The following is a 20,718-nucleotide window of genomic DNA, read 5'->3' as shown; positions in this document are numbered from 1 at the left end:
AAAAATGAACGTTCAGTATCACACGAGAATATTTTCTTTCACCGCGCGAGACTTACTCGTATGTGTAAACATGACTCTCGATCGATTGACCGATTCCTGGGTGAAGTTGTAAATGTCCACGTGGGGAGAGCTGATCAACGAGAAGAAACCGTTTCTAATTGCAGTCAAGTTAAAAACGATGTCTCGGTCGGCAGTGTCATTATCGACTGCCGCTAAATTCGAGGATGATAAAATAGTGGAGCCACCCTGCCAGACGATCAGTCTGGTTTTATTGATCAGAACAGGCGCTTCGTCGTTAACAGGTTGAACATTGATCCAAACGTCGAAAGGCTCGCTATTCTTATCACCAGCCGTTACCACCAACTTGAAGGAATCTCTCAAAAATTCATCTCCATTGTGCCTGTACAATATGACACCAGCGTGCAGATGCTTCTGCGAGAACTTCTTGATCGGAGTGTACTTGGTCGAGTCGAGTATAGCACCGTGTTTAGGCTTGTTAATTATCCTGTAATCCGTTACTTTACCAGCGTAATAGACGGTAGCCACACAAAAATCGGATTCCTCCAGCACCACGCTCTTCCCCTCGATCACGGACAACTCCCTGGCTTGAATATAAAGCTTCTCCGGGACAATGACGAAGTTAACGGTCAAGTGACGCATCCACAAAATCCCATTAGTCACGTCGACGACGAATCTGTCGCTGGTCTGGTTGGTGACCGATTGAACGTAGGACAATTGGCCATCGTTGATGAGACCCTGATGAAAGTGCTTCAACAAATTTCCAGCATAGTCCTCTCTGCCCTCGTCGAGATGGTCCTCGTGGGTGTGCAGCTCCAAGTATCCGTTTCGTGGCCACTCCTGCACGCTGTAGATTATCTCGGACGGCGGTATTTTCGGATGCATTATCTCCAAGCTTTTTCTGTTCAAGAGGACGCTGGTAGCCTCCTCCACGAGGATAGTCTTGTTGTTCTGAACTATCAGTGGCTCCCAATACGTCTCGGAATAAATTCTCAGGGGAAACATTCCGTTGGTCTCGGTGCCTTTGGTGGATACTTTAAATTTGAAACTGTCCTGGGTGACAGATGCACCGGAATGTTTGTACGATATGATACCATGACCGAGATCTTCCTGCGTGAAGCTTATCGCGTCTCTGGCGTTTTTCAGCAGAGCGCCGTATCTGGGCTTATCCAGAATGGTGTACCTGATGTCTTTTTGACTGGCATAAACGTTAGTGTCGATGTCCAAATCCTTGGCTCGCAGAATGGCGGATCGATTGAATTGAACAACCGAGCCGTTGCTCTCCTTCAGCCTGACGTACGGGGGACTAGCCTGTATCTCCAAATATCCTGGAGTCTGAAAGCGACCATCGGTTACATGAAAGTCTATTCTGGTGCGTTCGTCACCCTCGTGCCGAAGAAGAATTTGCTCGTCGTCGATGTCTTGTTGACTGAACTCCTGTATCTGCGTTGATGGATCCGATATTCTGTAAATACCAGTCGCTCGCGTATCTTTCCTTTTGTACAGCAAATCCCTCGGTTTTGTGCCTGTATCCTTGTCAATATAAGCCAAATCCTTGCTGGTAACAAGTTTCTCGCCTTTTGATACTACGTGAAAGATTTTCTGAACGGCTCGCTCCGGGGGATTATCATTCTTCATGATAACTTCGATGCGAAATTGGCCGACGTACATGAAATCCACGTGATCCCTGGACACACAAATAAATTGGAAGGTGTCTTCTTTCACTTCGGAGTCATCGTGGGTGTAGTGGACAAGCTGCGAGGATATTTCTTCGGACGTGAAATACGTAGCGTTGTTTCGAGGCGGGACCTCTGAATTATTGAGGACGCTTAGCCAACCGTGTCGGGGCACCGTCGTAAGATTGTACATGAGCGAGGAGAGGCCGAAATCCTTGAAATTGGCGCGGACGAAGCGCAAGGTCGTGCTGGATCCTTCGTCCACTTTGAGGCTCTCTATTGTTTCTATGGATCTACTGGCCTTACCCAGGTAGTGTCTCAATTGCAAGGTGGACGTGATGTCGATGCACTGGGGTGCGCTCACTTTATACGCGATTTCATCGAATATCTGGGAATATGCTCTCCTGAATAATCGATACCGCAATCTACCAGCATCGACGTCCTCCTGCGTGAAGGTATCGCCGACCTTTAATTTTCTATTGGACAGCAACAGGTCAGCATATCTCGATCCCTTGGTTAAAGTGTACACGATCTTTCCGAGGGACGTCATCAGCGGATTGGTCTGGTATTTGAGATTTTGCCCGGTCACCACTACCTCCGCAGTATTCGTGAAATTCATCGCTACCCTTCTCATCTCTTTTAATTCCAAATCGATAAACGTGATGCGGAAATCGTACGTCTGCTGAGTTTTCACCTCGCGCACGCTCGCCTGAAATTTAAACTCGTCCTGGCTCGGACTGGCCACGTTGTGAAGATATCGAATCGTCTGGAGTTCGATGTCCCGTCGAGTGAAATGGTCCACGTTCATCCAGCTGCTCGAGGAGTCTTTCAACTTTTGCAGCAATCCGTACTGTGGCGGAGATACAACGTCGTAACGCACGTCTATGCTGTTGTCGTCGGAATTCGTGGCGAACGACAGATTTGCCGGCGTTATATAGGAGAATGATCTGTGGACCACTATCAGTCCGCTATTGTGCATTAGTTTTATTTGCAGTGGATAAGCGGATACCCTCAAGTAAGCTGGCTTGCTGCTCTCCGCTCCGTCGCTCACTCGCAGACCCAGCATCGCGTTTCCTTTGCCTGCAAACGTTTCTCTTATTATTATACCTATATATATATATATACCACTGATCGATTAATTAAACAAGCCAATAATAAGCTTTACCATTTCCATGATGCACATAGGCGATTTGCTCCTGAACGAGGTCAGCTTGGGTAAACGCTTCGATTGGCCGAGACGGATTGCTCACTTTCTCTATGTGTCCTGCATCCGTATCAGATTTTAGCACCGTATAAACCAGTGTTTCCGACGGTGTATCTGCGTCAACGGCCCAGATTAATTCTTTCGTCAATATTTTCCTCGTCCCCTGAAAGGATAGAGCCATTGTGTCAACTGAGAACCGACATATTGATTCTCCAAAGATATTCCAACGCTCGCTTAATTTCTTCCTACATTTCCTGCCTCGATATGTATACGATATATCGTTGTAAAAAGTATTATGGTAGGACGAGTTCCGGTTTCTATGTTGACAGTTGTTGGGCTACCAAGAGAGAGAGAGAGAGAGAGGGAGGGAGGGAGTACACACATGTGGGGCAGGAGGCCTTATACTCTACACAGATTAGGTCCAAGTAAACCGATCGCCACACGTGTTGGACTTTCGGGACACGCAAGCCGAATGATTACAACGGTGAAGCTATTTTCTTTGCGGTTTCAAACAAGATAACTGCCAATGCATAGAGAGTGATGGAGATGGATGTACAGGGAGCACCACTTAAATCCCTTTGGAACAAGAAGGTAAGGGACCATTTATGTATCTACGTAACTGGTATCAATTTTTTTCGTAGGACCTTTTCGAAATTCCTTATTTGCATTTTGAGAGCTTTCGAGATAAAAATTGATATCTTTTATAGTTTCGGAGATACTGAGCGAGACCTTGCATCCTTGTGCTGGAGCGATTCAAGGGGTAGTATATTTGTGGTAATTTGGAGCAAAACCAAATAATTCCATTTGTATAAACACTTGATATTGGTTGTAGTTGTTGATTAATTTGTTAATACACATCATACAAACTAAGCACACAGAGAGAAAATTGAATGATTTTTTTTTGCCAAATTTACACGAAAAATTACAGCTCTACATGAGCGAGTCGCATAAGGAAAATGCATTAAATTTTACCAAGTCGGCATAATAAAATTGACTCATGCAATAAACTGCAAACGCTGTGTTTATATAATGGAGCATTAGCGTATATATACATATATTATATAACTTAAAATCCTATTTACATTTTTCCTGAAATTTTCAGTTTTTATACACCTCGACTTTTGATACGATTTGCACGTGCTACGTTATGTTGGTCTGTCGAATATTTTTTCCGTTCCACTGATTCTTCATTATTAATCTCGGACTTTAGTTTTATATTATGTATTTGTTTTCGATTCTCAGATATTTATTATACGTGTTTCTTTTTCCAATACTGGATCGTCAATTTTTTACACGCACAGAATAGCGTAGAGGACGCCGACGCAGAATCCAGAGATTTCTCATGAGGAATATAAGAAAATTTACTCTGCGATACTATAAACTACAATAATAGCGTTATATTTATTAATATTTTCACTATTCGAAATTATGATAGCAGAGTTTTAACGAAATTAATACTGAACATTACTGGGCGAGATATTAAACATTATTACAATATTAAAAAGTCGTGAGAAAATACCAATTTTTAACGTAATTCCTACATGTCATCGTGTTACTGTGACTCGCACAGTAATGTAAAATGGAATTTTCTGCTCGTGTATTTTTTAACGAAGCCAAATAAATAAGATTTAAGTATTTGAGCTTTAAAAAATTGTACATATACCATAATATCCTGCATTAATCCACGTTCCATAAAAATAAATAAAATTTGTTTATTCCAAAGCTCCCCGATTGGTGAAGAAATTTAAATGTAGCAAAATGCGAAAACAAAGGCATGCAGGAATGGTATAATAGGAATTCTCGAACGAATGCGTGACTAATTCAGGAGGCTCACGCTCACGAGGCGAGTCAGCGTGCAAAATTGATTTTAGCGCTGAGGCCAAAATAGGTAGAAATTCATTATTGCCTCAATTATTTGATTGGTTTCAGTGGTACGTGGCATTAAACTATGGTGCGGAGTGAGGTGGCTGGAAGAATTGATGAAAGTGGATACTGCCACTCCCCCCCCCCCTCTCCTGCCCCCTTAACAATAATAATAATTGCTACAATAAGATTAAAGATCGCTTTGATAATTTTCGTTTCTTACTTGAGCCAAACGTAGAACCTTTGTCGTTGGAATATCCAAAAGTGGTGGGTCATTGACTGGGGTGACGTTGACATGTAGAGGAAATCTTAGGCGTCCTTGGAGATAGCCCGGTAGGGTGTAGCCATCGCCAGCCAGCAACGTCAGCTCCAGAATCATGCTGTCCTCTGTGGTTTCACTTCCATCGTGTGCGTATTGTATCTGTCACGAACGGAGTCATGGATTACAATTTAAATACCTTCCCATCGCTCATGTAGATTCCGTATCATACTCAATGATCTGCTGCAATCTCCATTATAAATTAAATCAAAGCATTGTATGTATGTACTACCTTTAAATAATACAGTTTACACATCTCGCCTACATTTCAATATTAATTGAAAATTCTTATAAAAAACTACTGATTACATTTATCATTAGCAAGAATAATTATTAAGCGAGACAAAATTCTGCTTGCTGCGACGCATATTCCATAATTTTTGATCAAAGTTTAGGAAATATTAAGAGAAACTTTTCCGCAATGCAGAAGCGCGATATTATTTTAATGAGAAAATATGGGTCAATTGCAGTGAGAGACAAGGCTAATAAGAGTTGGGCCAAAATAGCTATGAAATACATGTTCCATTAAAAGTCCGGAGCTTATTCTCATTATGTACTTGCGGAATGAACAAACTAGACCAAAATCTAAGATAAAAAGAGTAAGGCAATAATACCATCAATTACTGTCCTATGTGCTGGTAGAAATTACTTTGGCTAGTGTGTACTGAGCTGAACAATGAAGTGGTTGATTAACTAATAATGATCGTGTTACGTGAATCTAGGCCGTTGATCGGGATGATTTTGGCCAGGACCAAAACGAAGCTGATCGAAAGTTCATTATTCTCTCTCTCTCTCTCTCTCTCTCTCTCTCTCTCTCTCTCTTCCTTTACGCGTAGTATAATAATTTCATAAAGCACGACTTTGGAACAATAAATAACTATTGACGCGAAAAATTCGTTATACAGTTCTTTGATCGTTGATGATTTTATAAGAATTACCATTCCTTTTTTGCTCTGCTCGATCGAGGTGGAAATTAATTAAAGGGAGGCCATTAACCTCGAAAGGTCAATGATTAGCATAGCGAGTGGGCGTGTGCCCATAGTACTATGTGACCTGTGGTGATAATTGGCGGTTTGCGTAGAACGGTGAGTCAGGTTAGGGGAAACAGGATGGTCCGCCGGAATTCTTTGAAATTAATGAATAAGCAGATTCGATCGATTTGATCCAACGAAAAACCATTAGCGAGGGCTGACGGTATTTATAAATCGAGCAGTGCTGCTGGATAAATTGAGCGTAGGCAGGGAAAAGGAGAAAGTGAGACGAAGTGAGAGAGAGAGAGAGAGTAGGAAAGCTATATACACGAGTCTCTGTTTCTCGAACCACTGTAGTCGACTGTAGCTCCCTACAATTCTAAACTTAGTCCTTGCGGCTCCGTCCTATCTATAGAGCTTGTTCCTATGACGAACTGGAAAAAACACATGACTCCCTCCTCGAGCCTCGAGCCAGACACTCTTGCAGACACTTACAAACTTTTTCTTACTTTTTGCACTATTCAGCAGCGAATCTCTCGAATGAAAAAATTCACACGTTGGATCACTCCGATGGAAAGAAAATTCTATAAAGAGCAATCGCTTTAATTTCCAGCTGAGTGATTTTCTCGAAAGATACAACTTCATTATGCAGAGCAATTATTCAAAAAGTTACCATATTTCTTATTAATGGGCACACGCAAGACGGCAAGGTTTCAGTTTTGCGCTGACCCCGTATCAAGTTTCCTGACAAATGAGAGAAATATAACGCTCCACAATTACCTTATCTTGATTAACGTCCAGCAAGGTGAACGAATGAGCCAATCTCGTAGTTAGATGGTCTAACTGGAGCGTGCCATAGGAAGGTGGAGTCACCAGGCTAAATATAACACCGTCCTCTTCTACTCCGTACTTGGCAATATCCAGGACCATAGCGATATTATCGCTTGTCACCAGCACGTGTTCTCCCTCCGAAACTGACAAGGGGCTCAGAGACAGAACCTCCAAGTTCACTGCTAGGTTGGAGCTCGAGTAGACCTGCGAGAGTACAGGCAGAGGCTTGTTAATCCAACTATACATCCTGCTTACACCCTCTTAAAACTGACAATAATTTCATTTGACAATAAGCTTCTGTATATAGGAGAAAGAGAGAGAGAGAGAGAGAGAGAGAGAGAGAGAGAGAGAAAGTGAGAAAAAAATGAAACCTTTTCGTCATCGGAGTAGTTTGGTTTGATGCAAAGTGGCTGGTCACAATTGCACTTGAAGAAACTGACTCCCAATTGCGAACAAGTAGCTCCAGTGACACAAGGATCTGCTTCCAAGCAGGAGTAGCTCCATACGCAACCAGTGACAATGCCTTGGCTGATTTTCACGTCAGGTAGACCCAGTTCTTTACCATCGAGCATCATGTTTCTAATGCAGCCCTTGTAACTCAGGTCACCGGATCTGAGTCCTTTGCCGAGTGCTCTGGCACGTTTGTTCAATTCAGTTCCACCTATGTAGAGAATATCTGCCAGATCCAAATATCTATTACCACCCGACGGCAAGGCCATTGTTTTTCCTTGGCCATCGATTGCTATCCCAATGCCACTTGGACTGAAATCCACCACCACGTGGTGCCATTTGCCATTTGCCACCATATTACCGTGGATCAGTTCTGTCGGTCCGTTTCCTTTGTTCATCAGTAACCTGACTTTTCCATCCAACAACTCTATACCAAGGTAATCGGCATACGACGATTGTCCAGTGTTGTACAGCAAGAGACCAGTCTCCGAACTCGTTTTCATCTCAAACTCCCACCTGGAAAAGTTACAATTTATACATTATCACTGTGCTGAACATTTTTCAAATTTCAAATTCTTTTTCCCTCTTCCCAGCGCAACTACACCTATATTTTTCCCAAACTATTGTGCTTCGCGAACAATGAGACTTTTGTTTATTTGTTGGGTTTCAAATAGCAACAATCGCGGGGTTTATTTACGCGATTGACGGCTTGATCCGCTTAAAATCGACCATTATACCGTTCTGGTCAAAGGATGAATGCGGTGTATCTTTCGTTCGAGCTTTGATCCTCCACAAGGGTCAGTTACAGATAAGCTTTGAACTTGGAATCAGCCCCCAGCTTATATTTCGAACGCACTGGAAATCCACTGGCAAAAAATGGCTCATATTGAATAATATCGGGTGAAAGAGAGTCACGATGAAACAGGGATATAAAGAAATTACACTGGATAATTTTTCAGAGTTTCGGTGTTACTGGATAGATTGGATAAATCGGGCGGTGAAAGTGGAGAAAAAGACAGGAGAATGAGAAAAATAGATTGGAAGTGGATTTGTCGAGAGAGGAGGGTACAGAGGGTGAGTGGGGAGATAGAGTCGCTTGGAAGGTGAGGTTAGCGTGTTTCAAGATACGTTGGAGGCTCGTTTGGATTCTCTGCAGAGAGATGGAGAGAAGGGGGAGGGGGGGGAGGGGTGGAGTAGAGTGAGTTAAGGAATGATCTCTCGCGGTAAGTTTCGCTGATCAAGTTAGGTCGTGAAATCGATTGGGAAAGGAAAGTTCGTTAGCACTGGAGACTGGATGAACACCGTCGCTGAAGGAGTAGGACATTGGACTATAGGGTTGAGGGCGAATAGGAAAAGCAGACAGTAAGACAGGAATCGTACTGCGTTAGTCGGGTAGCTGAACGACGTTGATGGCGGGATCAGGCAAGAAGCTGTGCGGGCGTCAAGGTAAAACTGGATAATAGTGACGCGACTGGAACATGCTAACCGTTCGTGAACCTTCGAGTCGTTCGGATGACTTTGGTTCGCTCGAATTTGCTTCATCCCTTGGCCGAATTCTCTTGCTGGCAAGTTTGGCCGTGCTATGGCTAACCAGTTCTCCTCCAATGCACATACACCCCTCCCCTCCGCCCCTCCTCCTCTTCTACCCCTTTTCCATCGACTCGTGAACATTGAAATTGCACCTGAAGTTTCTTAATGCTTCCAATGCTGGCAATGACTCTTTTCGACCAACTGCTGCAAATGACTCCCCACCAACCCCTCGCCCACACCTCTCTATTACCTCTTCTCTCCAAGGATAAGAGCCGAACCGCGAGAACGCCTCTCTCTCTCTCTCTCTCTCTCTCTCTCTCTCTTTCACGTTCGAGACGCAATAACGGTGGTGATTGCGATCGAATTAAACTGAAAGCAATTAATACTTCCTACGAAGGGATTTAAGTCGAAGGAGTAATAATGAAATCGGCTTCTAAACTTGTAAATATTGGGCTGCAACGTATAGAGGTTGCAGGAAGAAGTTAAGCTTCATTGCTGAAAGTTGAAAAGCTCAAGTTGAAAGCCGAAAAGCTTTAATTGCTTACGTTCATAATTATCGCCATAACGTAGAATGTGCTTAGAACTAAATGTGGGATAAATCGACTTGATAAAGCTCCATGGGAGTTTCGATAATGAGGTATTTTTAGAGGTAATTGTGATACCTATTTGGAAGAAAGGGAAAAAAAGAAGAAAAAGAAGAAGAAGAAGAAAAAGCAGAAATAAACGGGATAGACCATCTGAGTTTCTTTAATTGCCACTTGAACTGCGAGCAGTTTAAGGGGCTGCTCTTTCGAGTCATCGGGTTTATGTGCTTCTTATTGAAATCTGACTGCTTACAGCTAAGATCTGCTAAGATCATTTATATTTCAGCGTATATAGTTTTGTTTTCTCTCAACTACGTGTAAAAGTTTTCAGCATTTGTATTTTCCATGCTTCAAAACGTCAAGATAGGCAAAGTGTTGGTCGCATCGTTTATTATATAAATGTGCAGTTTGAAAGAAATTTAATACAGCAGTAACTTTCATCCCTCCATTGGAATAATAGCTTGAAATATAATTTCTCTTGCTTTCCCCGTTCGAAATTTAAAGTATATACCGGAAGGATGCAGGAGAAACGTGCTTATTCCTAATAAATTTCAAGTTTTTAAGCGTGTAATTTATTTTCAAGTGCAGTTTTTGCTATATGTGTGCTTGATTATACGGGCAGTTACTTTTCTGAGTAAAGCTGTGGTAGCCGGTTTATTAAGCGAACATAACGCGACAGAGATTTTAGGGCTGAGGGTAAGTAAGGCCGCAGAAGACGATAATTATGATCGAATTAAGAGGTTCGTGCGCGGTTGACTTCACTCCACGAACATCCTGGATCATGGATGTTGTAAAATGCTTCCAGTAGCCAGAAAAGATGCTCGCTTCCAATAACACTTTCCTCGCTCGTTATTCTCCCCTAGATTTTCAATGACGAATTAAATATATGTATATTAGTAATCTTGTCTTATAGCTTTCAATTGGAAGCACTCCCACTGATTAGCATTCATTTATTCCGCTTTTAATCTTTCTATTTAATCATTTTTATCAGCACGAAGCAAGGTTTGTTATTCTAATATGACTTGGTCAGAATTGATAGCCGAGTTCATTACCACAAATGATTAAAGCAAAGCTGTATTCATGCAGAGGAAGCAGCAATTTTTTTCACAGGGAAAGAGTTTGCGTCGCTTTCGAGTAGACGATAATATATAGTTTATTTATCCATGGATATGTACTATATATATATATATATATATATATATATATAATTATAATTGAAGCAATGCTAATATTCACACATACACAATACGGTAGAAGCAATAAATAGGCGTATAAATCAGAAACTAGCGGTGATATATCGCTTGATTTCTGCCACAGGGAGCATTGATATTGAAGGCATGCTTTTGAAGTGTATACAGCAGTATGCATACGGAAGATCGGAGACATTCAAATGTTACGCTATGTATTTGAGCCGTACGCTTTTCAAGTGACCACTATAGCATGCCCATTGCACATGCACATAACATCTAATCAATTCGTCTTTAAACACTACTGATACGAAGTTCATTTGCATCAAAGGGCTGTGTTCTAGCACAAAGCATCAGCAGCAAAGCGAGCATTTGATATCTCCGTAAACCCTTTACCAAAATCAAATGCCTTTAGTCTTTGCTCATGAATACACAATAATTTCTTACCTCAAAGAAGCCAGTATGTATTTTTCTAACGTTTCGTTGATTTAAGAAGATTTATATATATGTATATATATACATATATATACAGAGCACAGAAGTAAACGATAAATTAATCCAAAGCATTGAAATGATTAAGACACGGAGGATACTATTATATATTCGAATAACAGTATTACAGCAAGCATAACAATGTTGAGAATAAAACGATTCGATGAAACAACAATGAAGCGTCGCATAAAGATTTTCAGTATATTTGTTAACGTAACTGTGGTGTATAATGAATTATGCGCATATAAACTATGGATAAAGTGTAGGACAATGCACTATAACTTATAGTGAGTTACGCCGGTGAGTGTATTTCCGATCCCAACTGTGTACCTCGTTTCGTATCATAAATCTAGCGGGGGTAGACCATAAAATGCCCGTCATGAAATTATGATTTTCCTTATTCTTTCATTCCTATTCAGAGCTGCTTTTGTTTTAACCCACTCGGCCGTCAAAAGTCAACTTTCCAGCAAACTTCGATACTTCTGCAGAAAACGTTACATCTGATACAACATTTCGAGTACTTCATTATTACAGCGTCAAAGTTAATTTATTTACTTTACGCGTTTTACGTTCCAAAGAATCGCAGATAGTCTTGTAGTTGTTCAAAGTAAAACCAAAGTGAGCCAATAAAGCTTTATCGCTTTACTCTTAAAGGGAAAGTCTTTTTAAGGTAAAATAATTGTCTGAAAGATTTTACAAGCTTATTGATTTTTTATCAATAGCTATTTACCAATCATTAATTTATGGCTCGTCCTACCAGATGCTCCTCATATTTACCGCGTTTCTTTTCCTCCTTCAATCGATTCATCGACATATAAATGTATAAACTGCGGACTTTATCATCCCTTTCGAGAAACGATGAATTTACCTTTAAAGGGTTTGCTCTCGTTAACTCTGCCGAAGCTCAATGATATTTTATGTGCCGGTATAAACGTCTAATCAATCCACCATCGTAGACTGCGCGTTAATTTCAAGGCGTTAATACCGTTTGTAACAGATTAGCACTAATTTCGGACACAGTTTGAATTGTTTAATTGATCTATCACTCACAGCTTTCGGTTTCCATTACTGCTTACATAAATCTGCACAGTGAGGCTGCAGCTGAAAATGTTTTCTCCGTGTCTGCGCCCAAGTTTAAACAATTGAAGCGCAATTTGCAGCACGAGTGCAACGATCGATCGGTTAGTTTTGTTTCGCGGAAGAGAAAAAGGAAGGAACATTGAATTATTGAGTTAAAGGAAAAAAAAAGGAGAGGGGTGTTTTCGCGGAATTACATACTGCAACTAAAATCGGAAGCCGAGTAAGAAACTGGCTTGAAATAAAGTGTCTTCGGTTCGCAGCGTCTGGTGCGAACACGGCTCTTCTGGAATTTTGGCACGGGAACTGCGTAAGAACGCGGGGAGAAACGAAACAAAGCAAAACGTTCGAGCCTCTAATAGTCTGGAGTGTTGATAAATTTATTAAATAAGGAATTTGGGTCAGGAAGATTATATAATCGATTGTACGCATTAATTAGCATAAATCTATAGTGTAATCGCAATCAAGGCAGTTCGTATGCAGATTACAAGTGGAATTGAGCATCTGATTTCAACATAATGTGTAAGCCCAAGTCCATTCGATCCACATAAATAATTAATTTACCCACGACTGTTCAAACTGTTAAGCAATAATTACGTACGGAAAGCAAAAGTATACTCCACTCTGTTTGACCAAAGTTGAGAACTTTTATGGAATAATGAAAAGCAAATAATTCGAGTTCCATCTCAACAATACCTAGCTGATAATTTGTGTCAGTGCAAAGAAAAAGAATCACCTTTGCCAGATAAATAGAGCGAGATAAAAATTCGTTGGTTTTCAAAGTTTATCGAGAAGGGTGCTCGAGGAATTGATCTTTGCAAGAAATAGCGGAGGGGGGGGGGGTCTGTAAATTTAAAAGGGGAAACATGCGGAGAAGGGGGGGGGTGGAAGGTGGTAACTAGTTGGAAATACGTCCTGTTGGTAAGACGTCGTATCAGTGTGACAATTAGCGTGAAGAGGAATGGGGTGTAGTTTTTGGCACAAGATCTACAATGGGATATTGGAGTGGTTTGAAAAAGTAGGTCGCGTGAAGAAAATGTGACGTGACACAATGGGAGGTAAAAGCAGCGAGTTTTTTTTGCTGTAATCGAATACGTTGGCTATTTACTCATCGAATGCAGAAGGGAGATAAAAAGAACGGAAGCAAACGGAATTGGAGAATCCGCGAAATAAAGGAACGAGGTGCATCGTAGCAACGCAGTACCGCAGCACGCAACAGGTATATCCACCCCTATTCCCTGACTGTAAGCACTGAATTAAGAATAGCTATGTACTTTTAATTTACAGACGCAACTTCGCAGTGAAGGCTTAAACCATGAAACGACAAGCGAAAGGGTATATCTTTCCATGAAAAAATCCTTACAATGGATACATAGGAGCGTGCTCGAACCATTTCCCTTGTTGGAATTCGATTGAATTACAGTTATAGATATATAGGATGGCACTCGACTCACGATTGATTTTTAATGAAAAACTTTGTTATTATAATGAAACTCGTTTGAATTAAATTAATCATTGTTGTATTATGATAAACGTGCAGTAGATATAGCGTATCAATTAGAGACGTGTGCTACATATTTCAGTGTATTTGATGTTTCTGCAATGTGTATAATTAAAAAACGTTTATCTATATATGTGTTATGCCTTGCATAGCTCGAATTGCGAATACTGTACATCAGTCAAAGTGTAAAATTGTTCAATCGAATCCTTCAAAAACGATGCGTGCCAAAAACATTCTCAACGATCGCATTGTAAAATCAATTATAAGTGTGATTTCACATCGCAGCCCTAAAGCCATATCGTTAGAATTGATTTCTGATAGTAAATGTACAAAACGACGCAGCGAGCTTGTAAAAAAGTAAAGAGAATAGGATATAAATTTGAAAGAAGAATTGAAAAATTAAACGACCACGTTCGTATATGTGTGTGTGTGTGTGTACGGTGAAGGATATGAATTGGAAAATGCTGCTGCTTCCTTTAAACGGTACAAACGTAGAAAGAAGGGGGGAAATGGTAATTTATAACAATACATAATCAATTTAAAATTTTTTTGCTGGTACGAAGAATTTTAAAATATTAAAGAAAAAAATAAACGTGTATTATCGTATATTATAGGTAGAGAGTGTAATTCTAAAGATTAGTAGCTTTATCGGTATGCGGAGGAGCATATGTTTTATAATGGCGTAAAAGAGGATCTAAGAAGATATATCTGTATGACCCCATTTATGAGGGAAAATGAAATAAACCAAACTTGTGTGGTTTTATGGATGATTCGTGTATATTTCATAAATGGAGTAGTATTGACCTTTACAGCTTTAGGGAACCTTTTAATGGAGTTTTGCGTTAAGCGAGACACGCAATATATGTACATAAAGAAGGTGAATCCGGAAGCTTGTTTTTTTTTCGTTAAAAGTCCCTTTCATAGACACGTTTCCTGTTACATGCGGTTCGATGTATAGCTTTTTTCCCCCTGTTGGCGTATAATTGAAGACAAATATCCCTTTCCAGTTTTATCACAAGCGTTTTAATCCATTTATACAGTGTTTGACGTATATGTAAAAACTTTAATAAAAACATTGAAATGGAAATCCCTGTGCAGCCTTCTTTTTATCTTACCGTCGAGTCTTAATGTTTATCTTTTCGCGATATCCCTGAATATGTTTCGTATACTCATGGCAGAATGTTGAATACATCAAAGTGCAATTGTTACGCTGTGCGAAAGTAGTATACATTTGTGAAGATATTGCACTTGAATAGAAAAGTTTGGTATTCGTAGTTGGGGCTGGCTTGAATTTTGCAAAGGCACTTGATGTTTTCCGCCGCGGGAAGGAAGAGATAATATGCAAAGTTTTTGACACAAGCTTTATCATATATGTATACGCGATATACACGACGATAAAGAAGCAGTGCTTTTTATGAAAAGCCGCTATTTAATTAGAGTCTTAGAAAGCTTATAGGAAAATATTAATAAAGCAGAATTGTACTGATCGAAGTAAACGAGAGGAGAGTGGGGGTCCCACGTAGCACGCCATCTAACATGTATATTAATTTTACATCCATAATATATGAAATACAGTTTATTCAGTGTATAATGATAATAACAGTATATTACAAGCACTAGGGTGGAGTTCGCAAAGTGCATATATATATATATATGCATTCTTGTCGATAAGCGAATATAGAGAAGTAAAAATCTCAAATCAGAGCCACGTGTACGTAAACTAAGAAAGTTGAAGAACTGTTCGTACGAAGTATACAGTGCTGGAGGACTGGCAACGGGCGCCTGGTTTAAATATTAGATCAACGATTGCATAAATAAGAGTTGTAGATCAGCCAAGTGAACAAGGATATATTCTGCTGAGGTAAAATGTCCAAATCGTTCTAGTATCAAATCCAGTCATAGGATGAAAAAGCCCAACAGACTATTTAATTATTAGACTACAATTGAAATTTTCTGCATTCCTGGATGAATCGATAGCATAAAATAAATTGTTTAAACTATTACGCAAAGTTGCCTAATTTACAATAACAAATCCCAATATTTGGTTAAAATGCATGGTGCAAATTCGTATATGCTATGTATTCTCGATACATACGATTTATGACGTCACCCCTGTGAATGTCCATACAGTATTTATAAAAATCTTTTATGTATATAAACTGGATATTGAATATCCATCAAGATATAATATTATACCGTATATCGAATGTACACGATTGTGCTATCTGGACGCATAGGAATATACACAATAATCCATAAAATATTGGTTACTGCATGGTTGGCGTGTAGGAAAAGTTGCGCTGTCTCGGGACACGTAGGAAAAGAAGGGAGGGAAAATATAACGGGTGGGAATTAATTGGTCCAGCGGCGTAATAAAATGGAGCGTTAATCGTAATTTGAAGGTGGCATTGGGGTTCGGTTAAGTAGCTCCCGAGCCGATTGTAGGGGAAAAGTTTAACGATGTGCCTATCGCGGAGACTCGTTGCAGCAGCCTCAGCATTGCTCGGCTGTGGAGTGTCGAATTTCAGGGGGTTTATCGCCGGTGTAACGCGGTTGTAACGCCGTTACTTCCTGACAGTTTAACGACGCTTCTCGATCCTACCATTAAAAGCGCCGGGGGTGGTTTATGCTTTTGAGCGGGAACCTTCGGAGCTTTGAGCTTTCGGCTTACTAGTAGGTACACTAACTCTTTCTCTCTCTAGATTGCTTGTTGTTTTAGTATACCTTGAACCGGAGCGCGGAATGGTACGCGCTATGGCGGTGAAGGCGCCGTCTTCCACAAAGCTCATCTCCGAACTGCGGCTAGCTTCGAATTCCGGAGAGCAGCCCCATGTGACCGCAGTCGCCTCAGACTGGCCCCTTCGTGTGCGGGCAAGCTCGATTACCTTTGCTCCGTTATACCGAATGTCTGCCATGCAGCCCCTTAAATAATCCGTGTGACCTGAAAAACACACCAACGATACATTTCCATATATCACTGTATTAATTTACCGAATAATCGGACTAAACTTTGTTGTTAATATAATTTTCAGTAGGATTAATTATACTACATCACTTGTGCAAACACCCTGGTTATTTGTGTGTTTGTATATATATATATAAATTGATAGGGAAGTTTGTGCATAGAGGAGTGGAAACGCAGTCTCTTATTTAAATATATATTGCGATATCAGAGTGTCGGACGGTATGTAGGACAGATTTTTAAAAATGTTTTTTTTTTCAGAGAGAAATAAAAGCATGGCGATTTATTTAATATCGTTAAAAATGTCAGTTCAAGTACGGTTTTACTCAGGAACGTGGAGTATTTTTAATATTTATACTCTGTAACTCGTATATATTCTTGTAAAATAGTAGAAATAGTAACAGAAGTTGCAGGATACGATCCGATACCGTAATGTATATTTGCATATAATTGTTGCACGTAATGGGGTAATATTTCGCGATGTAGCGCGAAGGTAATAATATATAATCAGGAATTAGTGGGAGATATTAAACGGCATAATTTAGAATTATGAAACGCGTCCTTAAAGAGACAAACAAGCTTTAAATTGTAACGCGTGAATCATTGGTCACTGATGCAGTCATTCAATTCGAATGTGATGGTAAGCTCGAGCAAAATATAGTTTATCGACTGTGAATGTTATGCTGGTCGGAAGCTATATATACGCCATTGTCGAGCAATGTTCGTTCTCGGGATCACCTGGCCTATTGGAACATCCTCGTTAATTATTTGCCCATCATTAACTTTCAGAGTTATTGTTACTGGTCAGCATTATTTACATGTTTCTCTCTGTGTGCCCGAGGGAGAAAGAGCGTGCTTGGCTGATATTTACATTCGCGATAACTCGTTCAGTCGTGTACTAATTAAAATTATACATATGTTTCTTCCAATCTCCGAAATTTTATTAAATATTAATATTTTCAGCTCATAATACAGTCGATATTTGAATAAAGCAGACATCGTCCGAGTTTTCATTTTACCAATATTAATTAAACATTCGACGCGAGCCTTTGCAAGCCGAAACGTTTTATCATTCATTGGGAATCATACACGTTCGCTGGATAATTGTCTTATTTGTTCCAAGTTGGTTGGCATCGTTTAAGAACTTGTGGAGTGTGGGGGGGGGGGGATGTATATAGCGCATCCTTGCATATTCGTAATTGAAGTGCAATCATGAAATGCGAAACCACTTGATTGTCTTGACGTGACGAGTGCTTGCCAGATTATCTCGCGTATAGCTCGGTTGTCCCGTGAATGCGAGACGAAGCTACGCATGCATGTACGGGGAATTATCGTGGAAAACTTTAATTTATCAGAATCGAGCAGTATCTTTGCTATATCGAATCACGAAAGTTATTTGTACTTATATTCTGGAACAAACAATCCCGTTAATCTGTCGTCAACAGTTTATTCGGTAAACAAAGAAACCAATTTATAGCAAATACGTCCCGCCTTAAAGTGGATATGAAGCTTATAAAGCTATATAAAATGCTCCATTTCATTGAAAAATTGCATTATCCTCGGTATCATTGCATTCCAAAAGCTTTTTATTAGTACATTCGTTATTTCTGTCGCTATTTATCTTCGAGTTGTTAATTTAATTAGCAGTTATCATATCTTACGAATAAAGTTGCTCGTTAAAATTAAATATAAACATATATATATATATATAGTTGATCAAGCCATTTTCTCACTTTGGCAATGTTTTGTTGATAACATAGTTGGAATAGCTGAAATTCATGCCATTTCTCGGAGCAAAATCAACAGCGATATATCGGAATATGTATTCTTTTATTGATTTCCCTGGCATCAAATATACGTCGTGCGATGCGAATATTCGCTATATTTCTCACCGTACTTCAGGAAACAGCCTTCGATAAGTGAAATCCATGCCGTGGATTGTTCAGCTACCTCTTCTTGCACGCATACAATTGGACTGTATGGTATATAAATGCGGATTTAAATCACAAAAATGCCACAAATTCAGTGAAAACTGAAATCCTCGCAGGTGTAATACACAGCTATCCTCTTTGTCTATAAAGTACCAGCGCGGCCTTGCTCTCTACATAATATTACAATCGTAATCCTGCTCCCTTTCCATTTTCCATTACCAGGTCTACCTCTCATTTGCAATATTTACGATCTTCCATCAGCTGCACAAAGCAATTTTTTTTTTATATGTTTTACTCAACCATTGGTAGGATGAGGGATCAAAAACACACAAAGCAAGATTTTCAAAAAGCTTTTGCAATTTATTAATCTTTACTGCAGTATATACTATATATAAACTCTCCTGTTATATCGATGATTTACTATAATGGCAGAGAAATAATTTCACCTCTTTTCTATATTAATTTTGATCTGTAGCTTTTATATAGGAGCATTTAATTGCTAATTAAATCTTTCAGAGTCGTTTGCCAGTGTTGAGAATCCGTGCAAAATGATGAAGGTTAATTTTTCTTTTTTGTTTTTCATTCGCAATGAAAAATAGGTTCGCGTTAAATATTAGTAGAGCTCGTAAGAGTTTGTCCCGGTGTTTATACGAGTTACATGAACGAATGTACGCGAGTCGAGAATGAACTTGGTGCATCCAGTTAGAATTTGGAGTAAAGGTATCTTCTTGCCGAGCTTCTTCGTTAGTCTTTGTTCCTTGTTTCAAGAATTTAGCAGGCCCCTAGAGAATTAATAAGACCCCAGCGGGAAAGCTATACTGTGCTATGGGGTACAAATGAATTGTCATGAATATGTAAATTGAATTTGGAGCTGGTAGCCGCATATTGTACTTGCAGAGGGGGCAAAGGGCTTTCTTGCTGTTTGTGCTGATCGTATTCAATTTGGTTTACGTCAACGCGAATATAACGGCCAGATGATTTTTGTCTCCTTCTTCTACGACATCGCGCGCCACAGCGCCATCTGGTTTTATGACGATTATTTCGACTCCTTATTTCCTTTTTCATTTACTAAATTTCATCCAGTCTTTTACCAGCGCAAACAAATAACTATCTTTTCATCTGGACGGATATCGCCATCGTAGTTTTATTTCTAGTAATGTTTCCCGAAGAATTTCATAAGCCACCCCCTCCCCCTCCTCTTCTTTTAAACAAATTAACAATTTATTATTTTTAACACGAATTATATAATTATCACGGCTCTCCGTGATTTTGTGCCTTTTACATATATTTCATATTGATGCACGTAAAATGAGATTTGAAAGGAATCGCTTATTGATCAACACGTGGTAGAGAGATGTTTGCTGTTTGCCGATAATAAAGTATCAAGCGCCTCTCCATGTGTCGCATAAATGATTATATCAATATACATGTGTATTGCATTGAGTAATAGGTTTGGTAATTGCAATCTGTACGGCGTTGATATTTTCACGCAACCTTGCGCCTCCTGTATGAGGCTAAATTTCTGATAGTACAATTACACTGGATAGCTAGACCGTGCAAACAAAAAAGTAACTCATGAAATAAATATCAATTTACATACTGCAATTTTAACCGTTTCATTCCGCTCGTTGCTTATATATTACGAGAACTTTTTAATAAATAATAAATTATTGAACCCACTCGTGACTCATTTGCACTAATAGCGTTCGTTAAATCTGTTTCAGCTGGTCATATATTCTCTGTAATATTTTCCTTACGAGGAATCACGTGGAACGTAGAAATAAATTAATAAATGTTCTACCATAGTTCGTTAAGAAGAGATAGCTTTGTTATTAACGCATAAAGCCGGAAAAATAATGCAATTTTTTTCTATGTGTTATTGAATTGTTGGTGTCTAAACCAGCCATTACCCTGTTAAGACTCCTAATTGGACTAATGAAGATATAAAAAATAATTAGCTGCCCAATTATTTTCAAGCCCGAATATCACAATGCGGAAGATGGGAAAAAATATATAGCAGTAAGGAGGAAACCGAGCTGGAATATGAGAAAGAGGAGAGGAGAAACGTTTCTCGTTGTATTGGAAACTACAAAAGTTCTTGATCTTAAGAATCAACATGCAT

The 20,718-nt window shown here is 39.6% G+C and overlaps 1 protein-coding gene across 1 annotated transcript in view; it reads right to left on the bottom strand.

Annotated features, from left to right (window-relative positions):
- kon (chondroitin sulfate proteoglycan 4-like protein) overlaps positions 1–20,718 on the bottom strand; it is a 45,392-nt gene that overhangs the window by 4,689 nt on the left and 19,985 nt on the right. The window contains exons 4-9 of the mRNA XM_066728620.1: positions 16,428–16,644; positions 7,254–7,848; positions 6,832–7,086; positions 4,985–5,182; positions 2,860–3,061; positions 57–2,774 (exon numbers count right to left, since the gene is read on the bottom strand). Of these exons, the coding sequence (XP_066584717.1) occupies positions 57–2,774; positions 2,860–3,061; positions 4,985–5,182; positions 6,832–7,086; positions 7,254–7,848; positions 16,428–16,644 (4,185 nt within the window). The remainder of the gene's footprint in view (positions 1–56; positions 2,775–2,859; positions 3,062–4,984; positions 5,183–6,831; positions 7,087–7,253; positions 7,849–16,427; positions 16,645–20,718) is intronic.

This window comes from Prorops nasuta, unplaced genomic scaffold (assembly GCF_024137725.1).
Source record: "Prorops nasuta isolate Cenicafe-Biocafe unplaced genomic scaffold, Cenicafe_Pnas_1.2 PNAS00006, whole genome shotgun sequence".
Lineage (NCBI taxonomy): Eukaryota > Metazoa > Arthropoda > Insecta > Hymenoptera > Bethylidae > Prorops > Prorops nasuta.
The sequence above is the reverse complement of the archived record's forward strand: the minus strand, read 5'-3'. Positions and strand labels throughout refer to the sequence as shown.